Genomic DNA, 22,215 nt, shown 5'->3' with positions numbered 1-22,215 from the left:
CAGGGCCTGTCTCCCCCCTTTTCTCCCTCCATCCATCCCCCCTCCGCGTTCAGTCCCCTCCCACTCCCCACTTCCCACATTTCCAGCTGTGGCCCACAGGCCTATCGTTGCCCAGCTCCAGCTGAAGCGGCACGGCTTCGCGTAGTGGACCGAGCTCGGGTCTGAGAGTCACGAGGTCCTGGGTTCTAATCCCGGCCCCGCCCCCGGTCTGCCGCGTGCCCTGGGGCGAGTCACTGGGCGTCTCTGGGCCGCGGGCACCTCATCTGGGACTGAGAATGCGAGACGGGAACTGGGTCCAACCCGATTTGCTCGTGGCCGCCCCGGCGCTTAGTACGGTGCCAGGCACACAGTAAGCGCGTAACGAATACCAGCATTATTATCGTTAGCCGGACTGGGGAGCGGAGCCGGCCGGGAGCGGTGTTTGCGGGGGTCTCGGAGGCTCCTTGGTTCAAGGGACGGATGGATTCAGAGGGTCATTCATTCATTCGATGGTATTTATTGAGCGCTTACTGTGTGCAGAGCACTGTACTAAGCGCTTGGAAAGTACAGTTCGGCCTCAGATAAGGAAGGCCCCGCCTACACGGTCCCCTTAGCCGTTGTTCAGGCCCTGCTCATTTCAAAATAATAATAATTGTGGTACTTGTTAAGCGCTTACTATGTGCAAAGCACCGTTCTAAGCGCTGGCGTGCTGTGGGGCCAGGAGGGGGGCGGTCAAACAACCTGGCCGAGTCTTGGAGGGTCCCAGCCGCCTGAGGGACCTCCAGGGGCCGTCTGGCCAAACGTGACCCCGACCTCCTGCCCGTCCGGACCTCCTTCGCTGGCACCGTCCTCACCTCGTCCCGCTGGGGAAGCAGACTGGAGGTGTGGGGGAAATCGGAAGGCGGGGACGCAATCTCGTCTTCCGCTTGTCGTGGTGGTGTCGGTTAAGCGCTTATTATGTGCCTCTCACTGCACTGAGCTTTGGGGTAGATACCGGCAAATCGGGTGGAACGCAGTCCCCGTCCCACATGGACCTCACAGTCTTCATCCCCATTTTACAGACGGGGGAACTGAAGGATAGTAATCATGGTACTCGTTAAGTGCTTACCGTGTGCCGAGCGCCGGGGTGGATTCGAGCTAACCGGGTTGGACACGGTCCCTGTCCCACATGGGGCTCACGCTCTTGGTCCCCATTTTCCAGATGAGGGAACCGAGGTCCAGAGAAGTGAAGTGACTTGCCCGAGGCCCCGCAGCAGCCGGGCGGCGGAGCCGGGATCGGAACCCTGAACCTTCCGGCTCCCAGGCCCGTGCTCTATGCACTAAGCCACGCTGCTGCAGAGGCAGGGAGGCTGAGGGTCGGAGAGGAAGAGGCTCACCTCTTGTCCTCCTCTCCCCCGGCGCCCGGAGCCAGGTAGGATCGAGGGCGGAGTTGTTCAACTGCGTAACCTTTCCTCGTCCCAGGTCCACGGAGACTGCGGGAAGATGGGAAGCCGTGTCCCAACTTACATCTGCCGGGGCGGGGGGGGAGTCTTGAAAGCAGGAGGGTCGGGGATGAGGAGATATGAGGATGAGGAGAATTCATCTTTCCCGTCTCGGCGGTCAGGTTAAAAGCTTCTCGAGAGCAGGGCCGATATCTTTTGTTTCTTCCCTCTGTCCCTCAAAAGAGCGCTCTGTCTTTTCATCGTATTCATTGAGCAGTGCCGAGCACTGCGCTAAGCACTTTGGGGCGTGCGATACAACAATAAACGGACGCCTTGCCTGCGCACGACGAGCTCACAGTCGTGAGCCGGGGGAGGCATCGATAGGAATCGATAAATGACAGATCGGGACAGAAGCGGTGTGGGGCTGGGAGGGGGGAAGAACAAAGGGAGCAAGTCAGGGTGACGCAGAAGGGAGTAGGAGAAGAGGAGTAGCGGTAGGTGCCTAGTACAGCGCTACGAATGCAGTAGGCGCCCTCGTATATTCATCCGATCGTATTTATGGAGCGCTTACTCTGTGCAGAGCACCGTACTAAGCGTTTGGGGCCTTCTATAGCACACAGTGAGTGTTCTCTACAGCGCTCCGCGCCCGAGGGTGCGCCCCTCACCCAGCAGGCAGCCGGGACGGTGCTCTGCCGAACCCAGTACGGCGCTCGGCACACGGTGGAGGACCAGTCAGTGCTGTCGATTCTGATCTTGAGCGGGGTTCGGCGATAGCCTCCCGATCATCGCGGTGGTATTCGTCATGCGCTTACCGCGTGCCAGACGTCGTTCTGAGCGCTGGGGTAGGTACTAGATAATCGGGTTGGATCCAGTCCCACACGGGGCCTCAGTCTCAATCCCCGTTTTACAGATGAGGCCCAGAGAAGCGAAGCGACTCGCCCGAGGTCACCCGGCAGACAGGTGGCGGGGCCGGGACGAGAACCCAGATCCGTCCGCCTCCCGGACCCGGGCTCTAGCCACTAGGCCACACTAGCTGCTTCTCCCTGCCGCGGCCCAACCACCCTGGGTGCCGGGTTCGAGACGCCTCGGACGACAAGGTTAGCGGGGGGGGTCTCACCTCAGAGGGCTTACGATCTAACCTGACCGAGGGCACCGGAAGCCCCAGCGCTTAGTACAGAGCTCTGCACGCAGGAAGCGCTCGATAAATACCATTGAACGGAGCCACGGGGTGCTCTGCTAAGCGGGGGGCTGGAGACCCGGGGGCCGAGGCCAGCACCGGCCTTCCACCTCGACCGCAGTCTTTCCCCTCGGGACGAGGCACCGTTGCCCAGGAGGGGCAGAGACCCCCCCCCACCGTGGGCCGAGGGCCGGAGGGGGCCCTGTGGCCCGGGCCCACGCCGCCCCCTCGGTCTCCTGCGGGACTCCCCCCCGAGCCCGGGCTCCGTCCAGTTCAATCGACGGTATTTGCTGAGCGCCCGCTGTATGCGGGGCACCGTGCTCGGAGCGTACCCAGGAGAGCGTAGAAGTGCGACGGGACTGGGGGGCGGGCGGGGTGCAGGAGAGGACTCTCAGCCGCCTCCTCTCCGGAGCCCGGCCGGGAGCCGGGATGCGGCTATTTCGAGGGGCCGGGTGTGCTCCCTTCAGCAGGAGCGGGCTTCCAGTTTATAATGCCGGGCTTGGCGTTGCAGAGAAAGAAGGAACGGTGAAGTTGCTAATAATGGTATAAAAGAAAATATGCTACATCTGTTATGGATAACAGTACAAAATTAGCTGCTCACACCTCTGACACCCAAGATGTCTTAACTTAAAATACTCCTTGGCTTCCTTTACATAATTTACTGATTATATTTAAGAGAAATACAATTTTGCAATTACTGTTCTTTCTAGTGTGATATCTATGCATCATTTTCCTTTTATGTTTATATATTTCTCCTTCATTAGTGCAGTCTGAAGGGTGATTAGGATCCTTCAAACATTTTACAGAGGTTAAACGTTGATTAAGATTTAATTATTACTGTAAATAGCTTGGAATGGCATATGGTGCAAAAACCTGACATATGTGCATTTGAATAAATGAAGTGCTATTTCCCGTGATGCTCCAGGAGCTGTTTAACAGCTTTGCCGAAGGGTTATGTTACACCTCATGTTAAGATTGCTTTGATGTTATATTTTGTTGGTTTTTGCAGCTGAAAGCTAAGAACAGTTTTTCCAGTTTTTTAAAAACATTGAATATTTTAAATACCTAAATTGTTTTGCACAAATTTTTGCTAATTTGTCTAACTAGGTTAAACATTTTCCAAAGCATTTAGATTTTCGACGTGGGCTCCCCGCATTGTGTCGGCACCGGGGCCGACTCGAGGCGCGGGGAGAGGCCCCGCGGGGGCGTCGGCCGGCCGGGCGGAGGAGGCCGGTTGGCCCCCGGCGCCCCGATTCCCGCTCCCGCCCATCCGGGGGGCTTCTCTCCCCGTCCTGCCCCGGCCCCTGCCCCCAGGCCCGGCTCCCCTCGTTCCTTCTGGGCCCCCGGGGTCCCCGGGAGCCGCTAGGAGAAGCGGGACACGGAGGCGACTTCGCACTCCTCCTCCTCCTCCTCCTCCTCCCCTGCTTCCTGCGCGGAGGCAGGGGAGGACTCCTCCGGCCCTGTTGGAAATTTCCTGACAGGGCCCGGGTTACCGCTCAGTCGGTTCTGGAGAAGCAGCGGGGCCTAGCGGAAAGAGCCCGGGCCCGGGAGTCAGGAGGACCTCGGTTCTAATCCCGGCTCCGCCACTTGTCTGCCGGCTGACCTTGGGCGAGTCACCTCGCGGCTCCGAGCCCTCGGTTCCCTCATCTGGAAAGCGGGGATTGAGACCGTCAGCCTCACGTGGGACGGGGACCGGGTCCAACCCCACCAGCCCGTATCTACCCCAGTGCTCGGAACAGTAAGCGTTTAACAAATACTGTAGCGTTATTATTATTCTCGGCCCGTGCGACCCCCGTCCCCGCCTGCCGGAGAGAGAGGGCAGAACCGCGGAGAAAGGATTCCGGGAACGCGGGGAGAGCCAAATCCGGGTCGGTCTCCCGCCTTGGTCCTCCCCCGGCGATACCGGGCCTCCAGGGGTCGATGACCCGCCTTCCCTCCCCGGCTAAACTCAACCGACACGGTCTTCTTCAGTCCCTCTTCTCCTGGGGAAGACCGGAAGATCGCGGGGGGCCGGTGGGCGGGGTGGGTCCCGGAGAAGGGACGGCTGCGAGGGGTGACCTGCGGGCCGCCTTCCTCTTCGGCGAGGACGCCGACCGCTTCTTCTCCCGGCCGTGGGAGAAGAAGCCGTTCGATCCGGGCAGGACAGACGGGTCGACCCCTCACGGACCGGATCCTGATCCCCGCCCCTCCGCATTTGCTCTCTCGCAGATCGAAACGTCCCACCTGGAGCCCGAGATCGCCTCGGCCACCACCAGCCGGACCGTGGTGTACAATAAAGGTCTGTAGAGGGTGACCCACCGCCCCCGGCCCCCTCGAGGAGAGGAGAGGATCCGGTGGCGGGGGAGAGGAGCGGGATACTCCCGCCCACCACCGGGAAGTAATCACAACCCGGTCTTGGAGACAATCCCCACACATTCTTCCTGTCGGGAGGCAGGAGAACATTAACATATTCACAGCATTCCCACCTGGCGGAGGGAGAAGAGATTAATCCATTAAAGTTTTAAAGTAGGGGGGAAAGTAGACGGAGGAGGAGGACTAGGCTGAAGGGGTGATCGGGTGAGCCTCCGGGCCTGGCGGGAGGGTAATTGTGAGTGCCACGGTGCACGCCCCGAAGTTGGGAATCGGCAGCGTGCAGGGGGTGGGCCCAGGCGGCGGGCTCTTCTCTGCACTTTCAGCTCCTACGGCGGGAGCTCGGTCTTAGCGCTTTCTGTGCCCGGAAGCTCGGCCCGCGTCGGCCCCGGTGAACCTGCGGGGTTGGAGGTCACCGGCCTGGGCCCCAGTCCCTGCCGAAACCCGCCCCGAGGGGGTCTGCGCGCCCCTCGACCGTCTGCCCCGACGTCCCTGACGGACGGCCGTCTGCCCTGCCCTCCGTTTCCACAGCACCCCCCTCCCTGCGTTGTGGACGGACCGACACCGCTGTCCCAGGGGAGCTTGGGGACCGGGGTCCGGGGGGATCGGGGACCGACCCCCCGTTGGGGATGTATGTAAGCGTTCCCTCCTCCTCGGGGTGGGAGGGAGGGCCCCGGCCAGTTCCCGGATGGGCAGCGCTCGGAGGAGGCCTTGGCCCCAGCAACGGGCCGGAAGCGAACGACCGTGTGAACGGCGGCGGGCGAGGTGGGCGCCGTGCTCTGCTGGCGCCTCCCACCACGGCCTCAGCCTCCGGGCTCCCCGCCCCCTCCTCCTCTCCCCGACCTGACCCACCAGGGGCCAACCGGCTGGGCTCAGACTTGGACAGTGACCAGGCCCCCCCAGGGGAGCAGCCCAGCGGTCCCGGCCGGGAGCCCAAGGAAGGCGCCCCGCGGAAGGCGGAAGAGACCCCCAGCCGGCAGCGGGGGACCGAGGTCCACAGACGCCGGGGACAAGCAGCCCACGTGAGACTGGAATCCTCTCCCGGAGAAGTGGGTTGTCCCGGGAAAAGTCACCCCGGCGCTCATCGGCTGGCGGGGGACAGGGAAGCAAAGCGATATGTGTCTCTTCAGCAGAGAAATGTCCGTGGGGGTCTGTGGCGGGTGGGGGACGGGTGGGCGGGGAGGGGGACGTGCCTGCTTCTGTCTGAACCACTCTGCTGAGGCTCTGACCCTTCCCTTCTCCCCCACCCCCCGGGCTTGGGGCCGCTGAGCCCGGCAGGGACAGGGCGAGCAGGAAGGGTCTTCACCCCTCGGGTGCGGTCGGGCAGAAAAACCCAAATCAAATGCCGAAACGCCAGTGGCCGGGGGTGAGTGCAAGGAGGTGGTGCCAACCCTCCCCTGTCTGCCCTCTGTCCCTCCCGCTGTCTCAGCATCCTCCCGTCTCCTCCGGTTCGAGAACTAGGAGAACCACCCCACGGTCCTCGGCCTGGAACGGGGTCCCGGAGTCAAGGGGCTGAGACCGGGATGGGTCAATCCGGGGGTCGCCCTTCCGTGCCCCACCCCGCCCTTCCCGTCCGGCCCAGCCTGGCCCCTGGCAGAGCCCAGGTTTCGGCGCCGGTCTTGAGGTCACCCTAGTCAGACGGGGTCTCCTGGTAGCCCTTTTCAGGGTCGGCTCGGTCCGTTCATGGGTCTGAGCCCAGTCCCGCGACTGGGGGAGGGGGACTCCACACCCTCCTTCGAGGCTCGGCCTAGGGTCTGACCCTCTTTCGGCAGCTGCCGGAACCCCCTCCCCTTTGTTCCACCCCAGGGAAGAACGGAGTGGGCCCTTCCCCAGAGGAGAGCTCTTCAGAGTTAGAGATTTAGATTCTATCGACGCCCCCCGCCCACCCCTAGGAAAACGAATGTGTTCGTGATCGTGAGAAGAATATTTCTTAAGCACGTCCTATGTGCCGAGTTCTATGTTAAACCTTGGGGTTGATTCAAGATAATCGACCAGACCCGATTCCCGTCTCACATGGAGCCCACCGTCTAAGAAGAGGGCGAGTGGGTTTTTTATCCCCGTTTTACGGATGAGGAAGAGGAGGCACAGAGAAGTGACGAGGTCACACGGCGAGCAAGTGGTTGGCGCCGGAATTAGAACCCAGGCCTCCTGACTCCCAATCCCTTGCCCCTTCCACGTGGCCTCTAGTGGAAAGGTCATCTAATCCATCCCCCAGCCTCTGAGTGGGACGGACCCTCAACGGTCGTGCCCCATAGATGTCTGCCTGCAATTTCCGTCATTTCCCATTTCTCCAGGAAACTGACATCTCTTGCGACCTCAGCGACCTACAGGCCTGGGCCCCCAGAAAGGTCCAGCCACATTCCCAGAGTCTCGCGGCACAGCCCCAACCGGGGCGGGATTAGAACTCGAGCCCCCTAAATCCGCCGCCTCCTCCCTGGCTCTTTCGTGGGAGGAAGAGGGACCGATTCATCGTTGGTATTTATTGAGTGTTTACTGTGGGCCGAGCGGGCAGTGAGTCGGTCAGTTATATTTATCGAGCGCTTACTGGGTGCAGAGCACTGTACTGAGCGGCTGGGAGAGTACAATGCAGCGGTAAACCGACACATTCCCTGCCCACTGTGAGCTTACAGTGTACTGTTCTACGAGTTTGGGAGAGTACTATACAACAGAATTAGCAAACACATTCCCGTTACTCCTGGACTTCCTCCCCAGCCGGTGGGCCGCACCACCCCCGGTATTCGGTATTTGGGGGGGGGTCCCGTCCTCCTCCCCCACCCCTTCCCCGGGTCCCCACCCACAGAGGCCGTTGGTTCAGCCGAGTCAGGCCCGGAAGGGGAGACCCAGCACGGTGAGCTTCTGTGGGATCCGAGGTCGGGACGCGGGGTCGGGACCCCGGCGGAGCCTGACGGGTCCCCGCCCGGGACTCAGCGGTCCGGGCTCGAGCCGAGGTCAGAGCCGACCGTAGACCCCATCTCCCCGGCCTGGATTCCCTTGAATTATCCCGGAAATTCCTGCCCAAGTCGGGTGGGGGGAGTCCGGATCCTGTAGGCGGCCCCTGACCTTGGAGACGGATTCTCCCAGGGAAGCCTACCCCACTTAAACGGGAACACGTTAGACAGTCCCCACCGGTCTCCTCCCCAACGCCCATCTCCACCAATCGGTCCTATTTATCGAGCATTCGACGTGCAGAACGCTGTACTGAGCCCTCGGGAAAGAACACCACCACAGAATTGTAGAGACTGAGCCCCTCGCCCCGTCCGAAAGAAACTTCAGGCAGAGCTGGGCCGGGCACGCGCCCCCGCCAGGGCTCTGCCCGCTCTGTTGTCCTGGGGGTGAGGGGATAGGGAGTTTGGTCTAGAAGGAAGAGCTCTCCGCACCCCAAGACGAGCTGAATTCAGAATCGGTCGGCCTTGCGAGTAGCCACTGCCCGATCGTGACCGTTCCCGTTTCCTGTGGACCGATCGAGTGAAAAAGAGCGTCGGTGTCCCTGATTGCCTGCCTGCGGGGAGGGCAGGCTGGTGCTTATCTGCAAGGCTGACGGAGAAGCGTGAGGAGTGGGAGGCGGGAATCTCCAGGTTGCGGGCCGCGTCCTTCATCCCCAATCCGGGAGCCCGCGTGCGGACCTGGGTCAGAGCCGAGAGGCTCCGTCATGACCAGGCGGGGAGTTGAGGGGCTGTCCCAGTCACCCAGCGTCACGCCACCTCCCTCTGACTTGCCTTCTTGATATACTGTCGTCTTCCTAGTGAACATAACTGAGCCAGGGATCTGATGCACCAGGAAAGGAGAATACAGTTACCTCCAGTGTGGCGTAAATACGGCCAACCCCACCCCGAGCTGAGCCGGCTGAAGGATAAAACAGCCTTGCAGATAACCACCCACCCCCATCTCCTGCCAGGCGAGCGGAAAAGAACGCGGGTGACCCTGATCTCCCGCCCTCGGGCAAGGCGGGAAGCGAGGCTGGCGTGGACGGGTGGGGAAGGACAACGGTCATCCGGAACTGCACCGGGTCCTATAGATCTCAGGGTGATGGGGTCCCCCAAAGAATCCCCAGCCCCAGGGGGTGTCCCTGGGACCAAACAGGTCTGTGGAACAGACTGGTTTCCCCCATGGCGGAGGAGGAGTTGCCCTCTGGCTTCCTGGGGTCTCGGGGTACTCTCGCCGCCCCCGGCCACGTTGGCTCAATCAGAAAAGCCCCTCGGCGTCGGTCGGAGCAGAAGGGTTGGGGCGAGGGGTCGAGGCCCGAGGTGGGGTTGGGGGGAGGTCCCGGTCGATCCAAACGTCACGTCTTCCAGCTACGCTCCGATCTCCCCGGACAAGCACACGAATACCTCGGCCGGATCCAGCGGACTTTGGCTAAAGCGACGTGCATGGTCTTTTTTAACCTCCTCGGTAGACCGACCACCTTAACCGATGTAACACCGTTAGACGTCACAGAAATAAAAGCCGGTGTGTTTAAATAGCGTGGGGGTCCCGGGTCATTGAAGTGCGGGGGGAGGGCAGAAGGGAGGAGGAGGTGGCCGGGCCGGGAAGGGGCCGAGGCTCACATAATAATCGTGGTATCTGTTGAGCCCTTACCGTGTGCCGAGCACTGTACTAAGCACTGGGGTAGATACAAGCTGATCGTGTCGGATACGGACCCCGTCCCACACTGAACTCGGTCTTAATCCCCATTTTACAGATGAGGGAACTGAGGCCCAGAGGAGCGAAGTGACTTTCCCAAAGTCACACAGTAGATGAGTGGCAGAGGCAGGGTTAGAAGCCAGATCCTTCCACCTCCCAGGCCCGGGCTCCATCCACTAGGCCACGCTGCTTCTCACCTGGGTCTCGAGCAGATCGACTCCCCTTCTCCCACCCGGAGGTAGCCCTAGGCCCCAGGGATCTCCAGATCCCTTCCTGAGCCAGCGCGGTCTTCCCGGATCCTCTCCCGGGCCTGGGCTCCGGCTGCTGGGAAGTTCCAGGATGAGGGAACGCCTCAACCAGCCTCCGTATCCCCCTCGGTTCTGACTCTTCCCCGTCCCTGCCTCATCAGCCCTGGCCCTCCGAGAATGGCCAAGATGCCCCCCAAAACATAGCTGGGAGAAGGGGCCCGCCGCGGGGCAGGGAGCCCTGACCTTAGACTGGAAGGTCCCTCCAGAGGTCATGTCAGCCAGCCCCCTGCCTCCGCAGGAGCAAGCCCCAGGTGGGCCAGAGCGCTGTACCAGGCTGAGAGGGTTTCGGAGGGTCCGCGACGGGCAGGTTCGATCTGGATTGGCTTCCCGGAGGAGGAGGAAGGAGGTATTAAACTCGTTGTGGCCAGGGAATGTTACTGTATATTCATTCAATCGTATTTATCGAGCACTCACTGTGCCGATCACTGCACTAATCACTGTTTACTGTACTCTCCCAAGCACTTAGTGCAATGCTTTGCACACCGCACTCCATAAATACCATTGAATGAATAGAAGCAGGTGGGAATGGAGGAGGAGCCTGGATGAAGACTGTGAGCCCCACGTGGGACAACCCGATTAGCCTGTATCTCCCCCAGCGCTTAGAACAGTGCTCTGCACATAGTAAGCGCATAAACAAATTCCAATATTATTATTATTTTTTAAAAAATGTAAAAAAGGATGGCATTTGTTAAGCGCTTACTATGTGCAGAGCACTGTTCTAAGCGCTGGGGAGGCTACAGGGTGATCAGGTTGTCCCACGTGGGGCTCGCAGTCGTAATGCCCGTTTTCCAGATGAGGTCACAGAGGCACAGAGAAGTTAAGTGACTTGCCCAAAGTCACACAGCTGACAAGCGGAGGAGTCGGGAGGCCTCAGTGACCTCATAAGGGGATAATTCATTCATTCATTCATTCATGACCTCTGACTCCCCTGACTCTTTCCACTGAGCCACGCTGCTTGGACAGTGGATGTCTAACCACTCTCCTACCTGCCCCGAGATCTGATTGTGCCTCACGGCCCGGGGGAACGAACCTCTAGCTCCTCCCTACCCCTTCCCAGAGAGACCCCCGCCCACCCCAGGGGACCCCCTTAGGCCACGGAGCCTTGGTTTGGGAGTGTCCAAGATTAGGCCCCTGAGGGAGCCATGACTCACATCCTTTGCTGGTCCCACAGCAGGCAGAGTCAGGATTAGAACCCAGGTCCTCCTGACCCCCAGTCCCGGACTCTAGCCGCTAAATCACGCTGCTACTCACAAGCGTCTCGGACAGATGGAATTCCTTTTTCCCCCAGCTTTGTCCTCTGACCTTTCCCAAAGGGAGCCCAACCGCCCACCTCCCCGCACCCCCTCCTTGGAAACCTGCCCCTCTAGACTGTCAGCTCGCCGGGGGCCGGGGACGTGTCTGTTTACTGTTCTTTCGTCCTCTCCCGAGCGCTTAGAACGGTGTTCTGCACACGGTAAGAGCTCAGTAAATGCGCTTGAATTGAGTGAATGAACCTGATTCCCCTCTCTCTGCTAGGAACCGGTCAGCGTCCGGCCCCTTTTGGTCCAGAAGACCACCTCGTCCATCCCCCTGTCTCCAGGGCCTAGCAGTACGGCCTAGTGGATTGAGCGCAGGCCTGGGAGTCAGAAGGACCTGGCTTCCAGTCCCGGCTCTGCCACTCGTCTGCTGTGTGACCTTGGGTAAGTCGTTTCACTTCTCAGGGCCTCAGTTCCCTCATCAGTTAAATGGGAATTAAGACTGAGAGCCCTATGTGGGACAGGAACCGTGTCCAACCAGATTATCTTGTATCTACCCCAGAGTTTAGAACAGCGTTTGACACAGAGTTAGCGCTTTAACAAATACCATAAGACCAGCCCAGAGGCATCTTTCTCCACAGTGTTCACGGCTCTCCACAGGAGAAAGCCCCACCCTTCCACCAGGAGCCTCCCATCCCTGGGCGGGCACCACCACCCTTCCCACTGGGAAACTCTTCCTCCCGTCTAACCTCAGTCCCTCCCGCTGCAGTGTCCCTGGTTCCCTTTCCGAGGTCAGACAGATCCCAGCTGGTCCCTCTCCTGTTTCTCCTCTGGGCTGTCTCACGCAGTCTCCCAAGCTCAGCCCCTCCGTGAACTCTTTCCCCTCCAAATCTCCCCTTCGTGGCTTAGTGGTTAGAGCCCGGGCCTGGGATTCGGAAAGACCTACCACGAGCCTGCTGTGTGACCTCGGGCCAGTCACTTTACGTCTCTGGGCCTCAGTGACCTCATCTGTAAAAGGGGATCATTCGTTCATTCAATAGTATTTATTGAGCCCTTACGATGCGCAGAGCACTGTACTAAACGCTTGGAATGTACAATTCGGCAACAGATAGAGACGATCCCTGCCCAGTGACGGGCTCACGGTCTAATTGGAGGAGACGGACAGAAGAGTGTGAGCCCCACCTGTGTCCAACCCCATTATCCCAGTGCTTAGAACATGCCTAGGCTTGCCCGCTCACAAGAGCCCCTCTAGACGGTAAGCTCTCTGGGGGTCAGGGAATGCGTCTCTTTAGTCTGTTGTCCTCTCCCAGGCGCTTAGTGCAGTGCTCTGCACACAGTAAGTGCTCAACAAATACGACTGCTTGAGGAGTAGCCAATCACTCCCACCTGCATGTACTCCTTCAGACCGGCACTCTCCCAGCTGAGCACTTAACTACACACGCAGTCCCAAAGTCTTGCTCATAGATGCACACGGTTGTGCACACGCAGTCCCAAACTCCCCCCCCCCCCCCAGACACGCACACACACAACAGACACACACACACAGGCGAGCACACCCAGCAAACCTAGGCAACAGATGGGATTTCAGCTAATTGGGTAAACCTGTTCCCGACTGCCTGGCCACCAAATGGCAACAGCCAACTTGCCTTAAAATACAAATACACAGCCCTGGCTCTGCTCGCCGCCGGGCCCAGCCTCCGGCGGCCACGGCTGGCCGGTAGCCGCCTCCAGCCCAGGCCGGGGGTGCCCAGGACCCCCGTCCCCCCTCCCCAGAGCCGTTTCGGCCGGGCGTCTCAGAGTCAGACCCCGGGCCCGACTACATACCGCCTTGGGAATCCAAACCCGTTGCCGAGGCAGGGCGCTGGACGGGACGACCCCTCGCCAAAGATGTTCCGGAAGCGGTTCCCCGAAGGACGAGACTAAAGATCGAGGACTATCTCCAGACTGTAAGTTCGCCGTGGGCAGGGGACGTGTCTATTTATTGCCATATTGTACTCTCCCAAGCGCTTACTGTATTCCGCACAGAGTAAGTGCTCGATAAATACGATTGAATGAATGATTAAAGAGATCTCCAGCCCTTCGGGCTGACAGGAACCTCTGTAGGTCATCTCGATCATCCCCCGTCTCTGTCCGGGACTACCTTCCCTCTCCGGCTCCCCACTTCCTCCAGTACACCCTAAAACCCTGCAGAGAAAGAGGACCCAAACCCCAGCCCCCTCTCCTTGAGCACCCCCCCACACGCAGCCAGGAATATTCTCGGCTCTCAGTCTCTCCTGCTGCCCCTTAAACGCTTAGTACAGCGCTCTGCACACAGTAAGCGCTCAATAAATACGACTGACTGAAGGGTTTCCGTCCTGGAGGAAATGAAGTTGGTCAAAGCCCCGTGGCACTTATGTCCATAACCTTGACTTAGTGGAAAGAGCATGGGTTTGGGAGGACGTGAGTTCTAATCCCGCCTCCGCCACTTGTCTGCTGTGTGATCTTGGGCAAGTCACTTAACTTCTCTGTGCCTCAGTTCCCTCATCTGTAAAATGGGGATTAAAAGTGTGAGGCCCACGTGGGACAACCTGATTACTCTGTATCTACCCCAGCGCTTAGAACAGTGCTTGGCAAATAGTAAGCGCTTAACAAATGCCATGATTATTGTAACCGTCAAGCATTTATTTATATTAATGTCTGTCTCCCCGTCTAGACCGGAAGCTCCAGGTGGGCAGGGAATGTGTCTAACTCTGTTGTGTTGTACTCTCCCAAGCACGTGGTCCAGTGTTCTGCGCACGGTAGGCGCTCGATAAATACGATTGATTGATTGAGGATCCTGTGAGGATGGGCAAACCTTTCCGCAGCCCCTCCAGCCCCATTTCAGCGAGGGAATCTGGTTCCAAAGGGTTAGTGTCTAGAGCCCGGGCCTGGGAGTCAGAGGTTAATCCCAGCTCTGCCACTCATCTGCTGTGTGACCTTGGGCAAGTCACTTCGCTTCTCTGGGCCTCTGTGACCTCATGTGGAAAATGGGGAGTAAGACCGTGAACTCCACGTGGGACGGGGACTGCGTCCAATCTGACATTTGTATCCTCCCCGTTGCCTGGCACGTAGTACGCACTTAACGGAAGGGGTTGGACGGGGGTGAGCCCCGGATCAGAGATAGATGGGATCGAGGGTCCTCGTCTCTTAGCCCTCGAAACCCCGGTTCTAAGGCTGTGACTGGGGCGACCCCTTCAGCTGGGCAACCCGGAGGACAGGGCAGAGAAGGGGGCTGGAAGGCCCTCACTCCCCCGGGCACCAGAATGCTGGATATTCGAGTGGGGTCCGGGGGGAGGTGAAGGGGGACGTAAAGGGGTTGAGGTGCAGAAACCGTGACTTCTAGACTGTAAGCTCGTTGTGGACAGGGAATGCATCTGTTTATTGTTGTATCGTACTCTCCTGAGCGCTTGGTACAGTACTCTGCACACGGTAAGCGCTCGATAAATACCATCGACTAAAATGAGCCGGGCGCCGGAGTGCTGAGCGAGGGAACGTGGGAAGGGAGAGGGGAGGGCGAGAAGGGAGAGGAAGCGGGGGGAACGTGACCCCATCTACCAGCGGCCCCCAGGCCCCGCCTCGCTGCTGCCCGACCAACCAGGATGGGTTAGGCGGTCTCGGGATCGTGGGGGGCCACAGCCTGGGGCGGGGTTCTCCGAGCTCAAATCCAGCATCTCCTTGACAGGCGCCTTAGGGCTGTTCCCTGGAGCCCACCCAAATCTTCCGAATTAGCAAACCTGGCAGCGCCGGGAGTCGGAAAATAGTTCCATCCTCATTCCATATTTTGGAAGCACACGCGAGGCTTTATTAATTAACTCCCAACACCAATATTTACAGTCTGGAGAGACACAACACAGGGGAGACATTCAACAGGCCCTCGCCCCCGTGGCCGCGACCGGGGACAACCCCCAGATGGTGCGGGGAATTGGGGGGAGGGAGGGATTTAGGACACGTCCCCGTCTCGTTCCGGGGAACTGACGCCTTCTCGCCTCGTCGAGATCTGGGTCGGCCCCCGCAGCCATCTCGGTCCATTTCGAGCCCGCCGGGGGTTGGTCTGACGGGGCCGACAGGGCCCAGAGGTCAATCTCATTCAACCCTCTGCCTCCTAGTAAGGGGTCCCTCAAAGTGGCAGAGCTGGCTGGCCTCCCTTGACCTCGCTCCAGACTTGAAGGAGCCCGGGGGTGGGGGCCCAGGGGGTGTGAGTTGAGCCTTGCGGAGGAGAAGGAGGAGATGACGGATCAGGGGTCTGTACTTTGTGACCCCAGAACTCGCCAACTTCCTCCTGACACTCGATCCCCTATAGTCCAGCCTATAGGGGATAGTCGGGGTCTCAGGGTCTCTGCTGTCTCCCCTGCTCTCCCCATACCGTCCCTGCACCCCAGGCTACAGATGGTCAGGATTCGGTTGAGGGCACCGTGCTCTTGGCGAAGAGCAAGACTGACCTGTGACAGAAAAGACTGTGCGTAGATTAAAGGAAGATGGAAACCGGGTTGGGAGAGGTTATGAGGTTTCTCATAACCAAGAGATCCAGAAGGGGATGGGGCAGGAATGGACATGATGACCTCCGAAGGCTCTGCGAGACCCTTCCCCTAAGCTCCCCCCGTCTCCAAACTCCCATCCTCCCGCCGCCACGGCTCCGGCCCGTAAAAGCTCACCTCTTCCCCAGGGGCGTTACGGGGTCCTGGATAGGGGGCTGCCTCCCCTTCCCCAGCCAACACTGGCTGATCAGGCCTTGGAAAGAAAAGCAGTTTGAACCAAAGAGAAATCGGGTTGCAGACCACATCAAAATGGATGAATCAGGCCTGCTCTCCCCTGGACCCTAGACTTCCTCTTCATCGAGACTCCTGGATTTCCTTGCCCAAACCGGTCTCAACCTGAGCTGTTTCCTCGAGCTGCCCAGATGACCTCACCCGCTTCCCCGCGGCCTCGTCCCCGATCCACCCTCGACGACTGATTCCGGCCGTGGCCGCGGCAGATTCTAAACTCAGCAGCTGTGAGCCGGCCTTCTTCCCCCGCCCGACTCCCTCCCTCCCGGCAACGCCTGCTGCCCCATCTGAGCTCCCCCGATTGTGGACCAGGTTGACCGTGTGGATGCCAGGATGCCCTGCTCTGTACCATTCACCTGCCCCCTTCCTCTTCTCCATTAACCTAGGTCCTCTAGAGAGTTGCCAGAGAAACCGCCGGCCATTCTGGGAAGCTTGAGGGCCGGACAGAGGCCTGGAATCCGGCAGGTCCACCCCCCCCCCCCCCACAGCTCTGAGGCTGACCAGCCCTTCCCCTCCGTCCAGGCCCTCGGGCTACCACCAGCTTGGGTCAGGAGGGGCAGAATCTGGAAAGAAGAAGGGCAGAGTCCCAGGGACAGGGAGGGCAGTCTGCCCATCTAAGAAATAATTTATAAGCGAACATCGGTGATTTCTGAGTCGACGGCTTCGACACCCTTTCCTGAGGGGCATGTCCCCAGCTCCCCCCTCACGTTAGTCCACTCGCCCATCGGATGCCCCCTTGAGCACGGTGAACAGGTCGGGGGAAGCGAGAGTCCGCCCCTACTCAGAAAACAAAGGTGAAACCAAAGCATCCGATTGGCCCTGGACACAGGCCGGGCAGGGGAGGCGGCAGATGACGGTGTCTTCCCCTAAAATCTGGGGGAGGCTCTGGTCAAGCCCACCCCTCCCACCGTCCCAGGCCTGCCGGGGGTACCACGGGACTCAGACACAAAATCCAGAAAACATGGGGCTGTGAGCTTTCTTCGCAGTTCTTTCAAGCGTCCTGATTCCGCTGTGGAGGACGGTCCCGGCTGGACGCGCTGTGAGGTTGACCGGAGTCTCCGAGGGAGGAGGCGGTAGCTCAGACTCTTCTGCCTTTTCCAAACCTCAGCTCGCCCTCTCTACGGAGGAGACTGGTTCTAGCGGCTGGAGGAGAAGAGAGAGGGGCCGAAGCGGGACAGAGCAGCAGGATCGAAACCACTTCAAGCCGCCTGGAAACTTCTGCTCCTCAAACAGAGCACCCAAGGCCCTCCAACTCTAGCCTCGTGGCTGTTGATGCAGGAATGGTGTCAGAGTATCCAACCCCAAGTGGAGAGAGAAGGGGGAAGAGGGAGGACCGTCCAGATCCCGAGACCCCCGGTTCGGCAGCTCCTCGGACTTCACTGCTAAACCTCCCCTGAGTGAATTGCTGGTGGCCGCCCCCTGCCCCGTAATCCTCTGCGGCCAGGCCTCAGCGGCCCGGCGTAGGCCGCCAAATCGCAAAAGATGGTGACAACTGGATGCTCACGGAGAGGAGATGCAGATTTAAAGACAGCAAGCGGCCGACAGAGCCCACTAGGACTCCTCAAGGTATCACTAATTAGCATCATCTCAGCCCTTTCGTAACCAGCAGGTGGTTTCTCTCTGTTTATTAGCTTAAGCTAAAGGGTGTGCACATCTGTGTGTTTTCGCAAGAGTTGCTTCTAGGATTGCAAACTCTGTCAACGGAGGAAAGTAACTCCGGTGGATGCGGGGTAGAGAGGAAAAACCTGAGAGTCGTGAAGTAAGTTGCCTAAGCACTCGGACGGCAAGGGAGAATACAAAATAAAGAGTTCTTTGAACCTCCAAGGGGAAGGGGCCGGCGACCTTAGCTTAAGTGAAGAAACAGACGAGACGGAACTTTCAGATCATGCTCGTGAACCAGGGAGAGCGGGAAAGTAAGTTTCTGATGGTCTACCCTGCCCTCGACCTTTGACCCCTCGGCCTCACGAGATTTCTTCCACCGGGGCCCGTTCTGGGCGCTCTCCCGCGCCAGCGGACCTCCCCTCGTGGGGGTCAGGGTCGCCATCCCCTCGGACCGCTGGGGGAGAAGGGCCAGGGAGACGGGGGGAAGAGGCCGGAGGGTAGCGAGGGGAGAGTTAGGGGTGTCCTTCCCTAACTATGAGGGAGTGGGCCCCGGAAGGACCTCTGGCAGACGGCAGCTCCGAGCCACCCGGGCCGGGACGAGCCACGGGGTCGACCGGCTTGTGAGGGGCGAGGGGGCCTCGCTCGTGGTCTAGCGGCCTTATGAGTCTGACCCCCGGCCTAACGACCCCTCCCACCCAACCCCACCTCTTATTCAGAACCTATACGACCCTACAGGAACACACACACAGCGATGGCCACTAAGCCTAGGACGGGGACCCGGAGAATAAATTAAAATCGAAACACGCTTCTCGGAAGAAGAAATAGATGGAATGAAAACAAAAGGAAACGGCGGGGCGGTGTGGACGCCCCGGGGGGGTGGAGCAAAGGCCGGGCTCCCCCGACCCATCTCCCTCTTCCACAGAGACCCTCCCCCATTGCCCCACTGAGAAAGCAGAGTCCGACGGGGGATGGTAGTGGGGGAGGAAGGGAGGGTCACTCCGCTGGGCTCCTCAGGCCCTCCGGCCCCAAGCCGCGAGGAGGAGAAGGGCAGTGACTTGACTTCAACTTGGCCTCAGGGAGCCCCTCGGCTCCGTCCAGTCGACGGACACTCCTCCCCCCTCCTCTCATTGGTATCTCCGCTGCCCTCCCCCCATCTCATCCCGACCCCCTCCCCCCCCCAAGGCGATCCCCCCCGCCATTAGTCATTGGACGTGACGTCAATGTCTTCCCCGTTGGACTGCTTGGTGGCCAGACGCCACCGGTTGATATGATGAGACCCTTTCTTCTTCTGGTCTGCCTCGGGCCCCTCTTCCTCCAGCTTCTGCCGTTTGTACTTCGTCCGCCTGTTCTGGAACCACACTTTCACCTGGGACCGGAGGAGGGGACAAAGGGGAGAGGCGGGGGGTTGGGGGAGTGAGGGGTGCTAGGAAGGGGTCCCTTTCTCCCTCCCTCCTCCAACGCGCGGCCTGCAGCCACCTCCTCCAGGAAGCCCTCCCCGAGCAACCTCCCTGCTCCTCCCCGCCCAGAGCACTGGGGTGGACATCTGGGTGGAGTCTCCCGGCAGGAACCGGTCCCGTCGCAGTGGAAGCCATCAGACGGGGTGACGGGAGCGGCGGGGGGTGGGGGAGGTCAGACAGAGACACCAAGAGACAAACACAGAGAGATAGAGATGAAGAGAAACGGAGGGACCGCCCGGGCCCCTTCCCGTCCGCACCCCCTCCAATCCGGCTTCCGGTCCCTCTCGCCCAGGGAAAAGGCCCCCTCTAAGGTCACCAAATCCAACAGATTCTACTCCATCCTAATCCTCCTCGACCGCTTAGTCTCCTTGATGCTATGGACCGCCTTCTTCTCCTGCCAATGCTGGTGCTTCCTTGGCTTCACTGACTCTGTCCTCTCCTGGTTAATCAGTCAATCGATCGATCAATGGTATTGACTGAGAGCAGCCAACAAGAATACGACTCTAAGCTCATTGTGGGCAGGGAATGTGACTGTTTATTGTTGTGTTGTACTCTCCCAAGCGCTTAGTACAGTGCTCTGCACACAGTCAGCGCTCAATAAATATGATTGAATGAATGAAGAAGCAGCACGGTCTAGTGGGTAGAGCAGGGTCTAGTGGCTAGAGCGCAATCCTGGGAGCTAGAAGGACCTGGGTTCGCCACTTGTCTGCTGTGTGACCTTGGGTGAGTCACTCAACATCTCTGGGTCTCAGTTACCTCATCTGCAAAATGGAGATTATAACTGTGAGCCCCATGTGGGACATGCATTCTGTCCAACTTGATTACCTTGTATCTACCCCAGCGCTTAGAACGGTGCCTGGAACATAGTAAGCGCTTAACTTACTGTGGTTTACTGTTAAGCGCTTAACAAATACCAACATTATTATTAACAAAGACCATTAAAAAAAAAGACAGACTGGTGCCCAGTGAGGCCACAGCTCATGCTCTTTCCCCTTCACCCTGCAACCCCTGACTGTCTATTTCTCCTTCCTGGGGTCCTGGAGGCCTGGGTCCCAACCCACCTTGTTCCAGGTGGTCCGCGGTGGAAGGGAAAGGAAGGAAATAGCTCCTCCCGCTCCCTTTTTGGGTCCCTTCAAGCTGTCATCTTTCCAATCGATGACCTGAGGCAGTGCCCTCAGCGACGCCCACCTCAGGTGGGCCTCAAGGTATAATAATAATAATAACAATAATTGTGGTATTTGTTAAGTGCTTACTATGTGCGAGGATTGGACTCAATCCCTGTCTCACGTGGGGCTCGCAGTCTCAATCCCCATTTTACAGGTGAGGGAACTGAGGGCCTAAGAAGTAGGGACTCGCCCAGGGCCACACAGCAGACGAATGGTGGAGACGGGATTAGAACCCATGACCTTCTGACTCTCAGGCCAGTTGGTATCCTCTCCAAATGCAGGGGGATGGATGAGTTGACCTTCCGAGGCCTCAGGATCCTACACTGTCCATGGACTGTGGGATTCTGAGTAAATCCAGCCCGTGGGGGTGAGTGGGGGGTGGAGCAGGTGGGCGAGGGGGGAAAGTGAGGTTTCCCGGTACAGAGTGCGGTTCTTCCGGGGACACTTGTCAAAGTAACCTGTCCATCCCTGGGTCTCCAGCCCGGCTGGCCCGTCCCTGATTCCAAAGACTGAGTTGCATCCCTCTGGTTCTGAAATAATAAAAGGAGTAATAACTGTGGTATTTGTTATACCCTTACTGTGTGCCAGGCGCTGTACCCAAGCAAGTCACAGCCCCCTCTCCGGTGCCCGCCTCTCCGATACCCACCTCCTTCTGCACAGCTGTCCCAAATCCCCCACCCCTGCTTTGGGCTGGGTTTGCAGTCCTATGTGGGTCCCCTTGATTCTTTCAACTGCTTTGCCAGCCCCACCCGCCTCGACTCCAGTGGATGGCTTCCCCCTGCCAGACATTTGACACAGGGCAGTGACCTCTCCCGCTGGTAGGGAGAGGAGGGAAGAAGGGAAGAGGGAGAGAAGGGGGAAGGGCGGAAGGGGGGGAGGAAGGGGAAGAGAAAGGAGGAGAGGGAGGGAAGGAAGGAGGAAGAAGAGGTAGGAGAGAAAGAGAGGAGAAACTGAAAGGGAAAGAAAAGACGGCGAGGAAGGAAGGGTAAAGAAGGATAATAATAACTGATAATAATGATAGTATTTGTTAAGCGCTTACTATATGCAAAGCACTGTTCTGATACAAGGTAATCAGGTTGTCCCACTGATTTAATCCCCATTTTACAGATGAGGTACTTGAGGCACAGAGAAGTTAAGTGAACTTGCCCAAAGTCACACAGCTGATTAGTGGCAGAGCCGCAATGAGAACCCACAACCCCTGCTTCCCGGGTCGGTGCTCTTTCCACTAAGCCACAGGGAGAGGGGAAAGGGAAAGGAGGTGGGAGGGGAGAGATGGGCAAGGATTGAAAAGGTGAGGGAAGGATCAAACATTCAATCGATCGTATTTATTGAGTACTCACTGTGTGCAGAGAACCGTACTAAGTGCTTGGGAGAGAACAGTATAACGGAGTTGGTGCCCACAAAGAGCTCACGGTCTAGAGGGGGAGGCAGACGTCAGTATAAATAGATAGATATTGCATAAGTGTTGTGGGTCTGAGGGAGGGGTAAATAAGAGGTGCAAATGAAGGGGAGGGCAGAGAGAGCCCTCTGACCACGGAGCACACCCGGTGAAAATCCAGACACTGGGCTGACCTCATCCATTCAAAATTCATCCTCACCTTAATAATAATAATTATTACTGTGGTGTTCGTTAAGCACTTACTATGTGCCAGAATTGTTTTGAACGCTGGGGAGATACAAGTTAGTTTGGGACACAGTCCCCGTCCCTGGGGCTCTCAGTCTTCAACCCCCTTTTCCAGATGAGGTAACTGAGGCCCAGAGAAGTTAAGCGACTTGTCCACGGTCACACAGCAGATACGTGGCAGAGCCGGGATTAGAATTCACATCCTCTGACTCCCAAGCCCATGCTCTTCCCACTAGGCTATGCCACTTCCCGAGTTAACTCTCCCCTCTCCTCCTGACGCCAAACTTCTCCATTCTCAATGATTCACTTGCCCATTGCTCCAACTGTTTCTGACTTTTAGCTGCCTCCTCAAGCCCCCTGCCCCACTGCCTCCCAAACCTCTTGCCCCTGACAGCCTTCCATCCGATTCATTGGCAAAATTAAAACCATCAGGCATGATCTCCCTGAAATCTCCCCCTTCTCTCTCCACTCCCTCCCTCCTGCCTCCTCCCTGACT

General features: G+C 58.7%; 2 protein-coding genes and 1 long non-coding RNA gene across 7 annotated transcripts in view; 1 reads left to right on the top strand and 2 right to left on the bottom strand.

The window, feature by feature from the left end:
* SFXN5 (sideroflexin 5) overlaps positions 1-6,870 on the top strand; it is an 82,338-nt gene extending 75,468 nt beyond the window's left edge. For all 5 annotated transcript variants that reach the window (XM_029046485.2, XM_039914650.1, XM_029046483.2 and 2 more), the window contains one exon: positions 4,786-6,870. In XM_029046485.2, the coding sequence (XP_028902318.1) occupies positions 4,786-4,853 (68 nt within the window). In that variant the 3' untranslated portion in view covers positions 4,854-6,870. The remainder of the gene's footprint in view (positions 1-4,785) is intronic.
* An 8,009-nt stretch (positions 6,871-14,879) lies between these two features.
* LOC114805500 lies at positions 14,880-18,624 on the bottom strand. Its single transcript, XR_003753476.2, has 2 exons — positions 15,760-18,624; positions 14,880-15,313 (listed from the first exon to the last, which is right to left on the bottom strand). It is a non-coding gene; the product is annotated as an uncharacterized LOC114805500 (long non-coding RNA).
* Positions 18,625-18,656: 32 nt separating this feature from the next.
* LOC114805499 (homeobox protein EMX1-like) overlaps positions 18,657-22,215 on the bottom strand; it is a 29,164-nt gene continuing 25,605 nt past the window's right edge. Inside the window, exon 3 of the mRNA XM_029046827.1 lies at positions 18,657-18,838. Within this exon, the coding sequence (XP_028902660.1) occupies positions 18,671-18,838 (168 nt within the window). The 3' untranslated portion in view covers positions 18,657-18,670. The remainder of the gene's footprint in view (positions 18,839-22,215) is intronic.

This window comes from Ornithorhynchus anatinus, chromosome 18 (assembly GCF_004115215.2).
Source record: "Ornithorhynchus anatinus isolate Pmale09 chromosome 18, mOrnAna1.pri.v4, whole genome shotgun sequence".
Lineage (NCBI taxonomy): Eukaryota > Metazoa > Chordata > Mammalia > Monotremata > Ornithorhynchidae > Ornithorhynchus > Ornithorhynchus anatinus.
The sequence above is the reverse complement of the archived record's forward strand: the minus strand, read 5'-3'. Positions and strand labels throughout refer to the sequence as shown.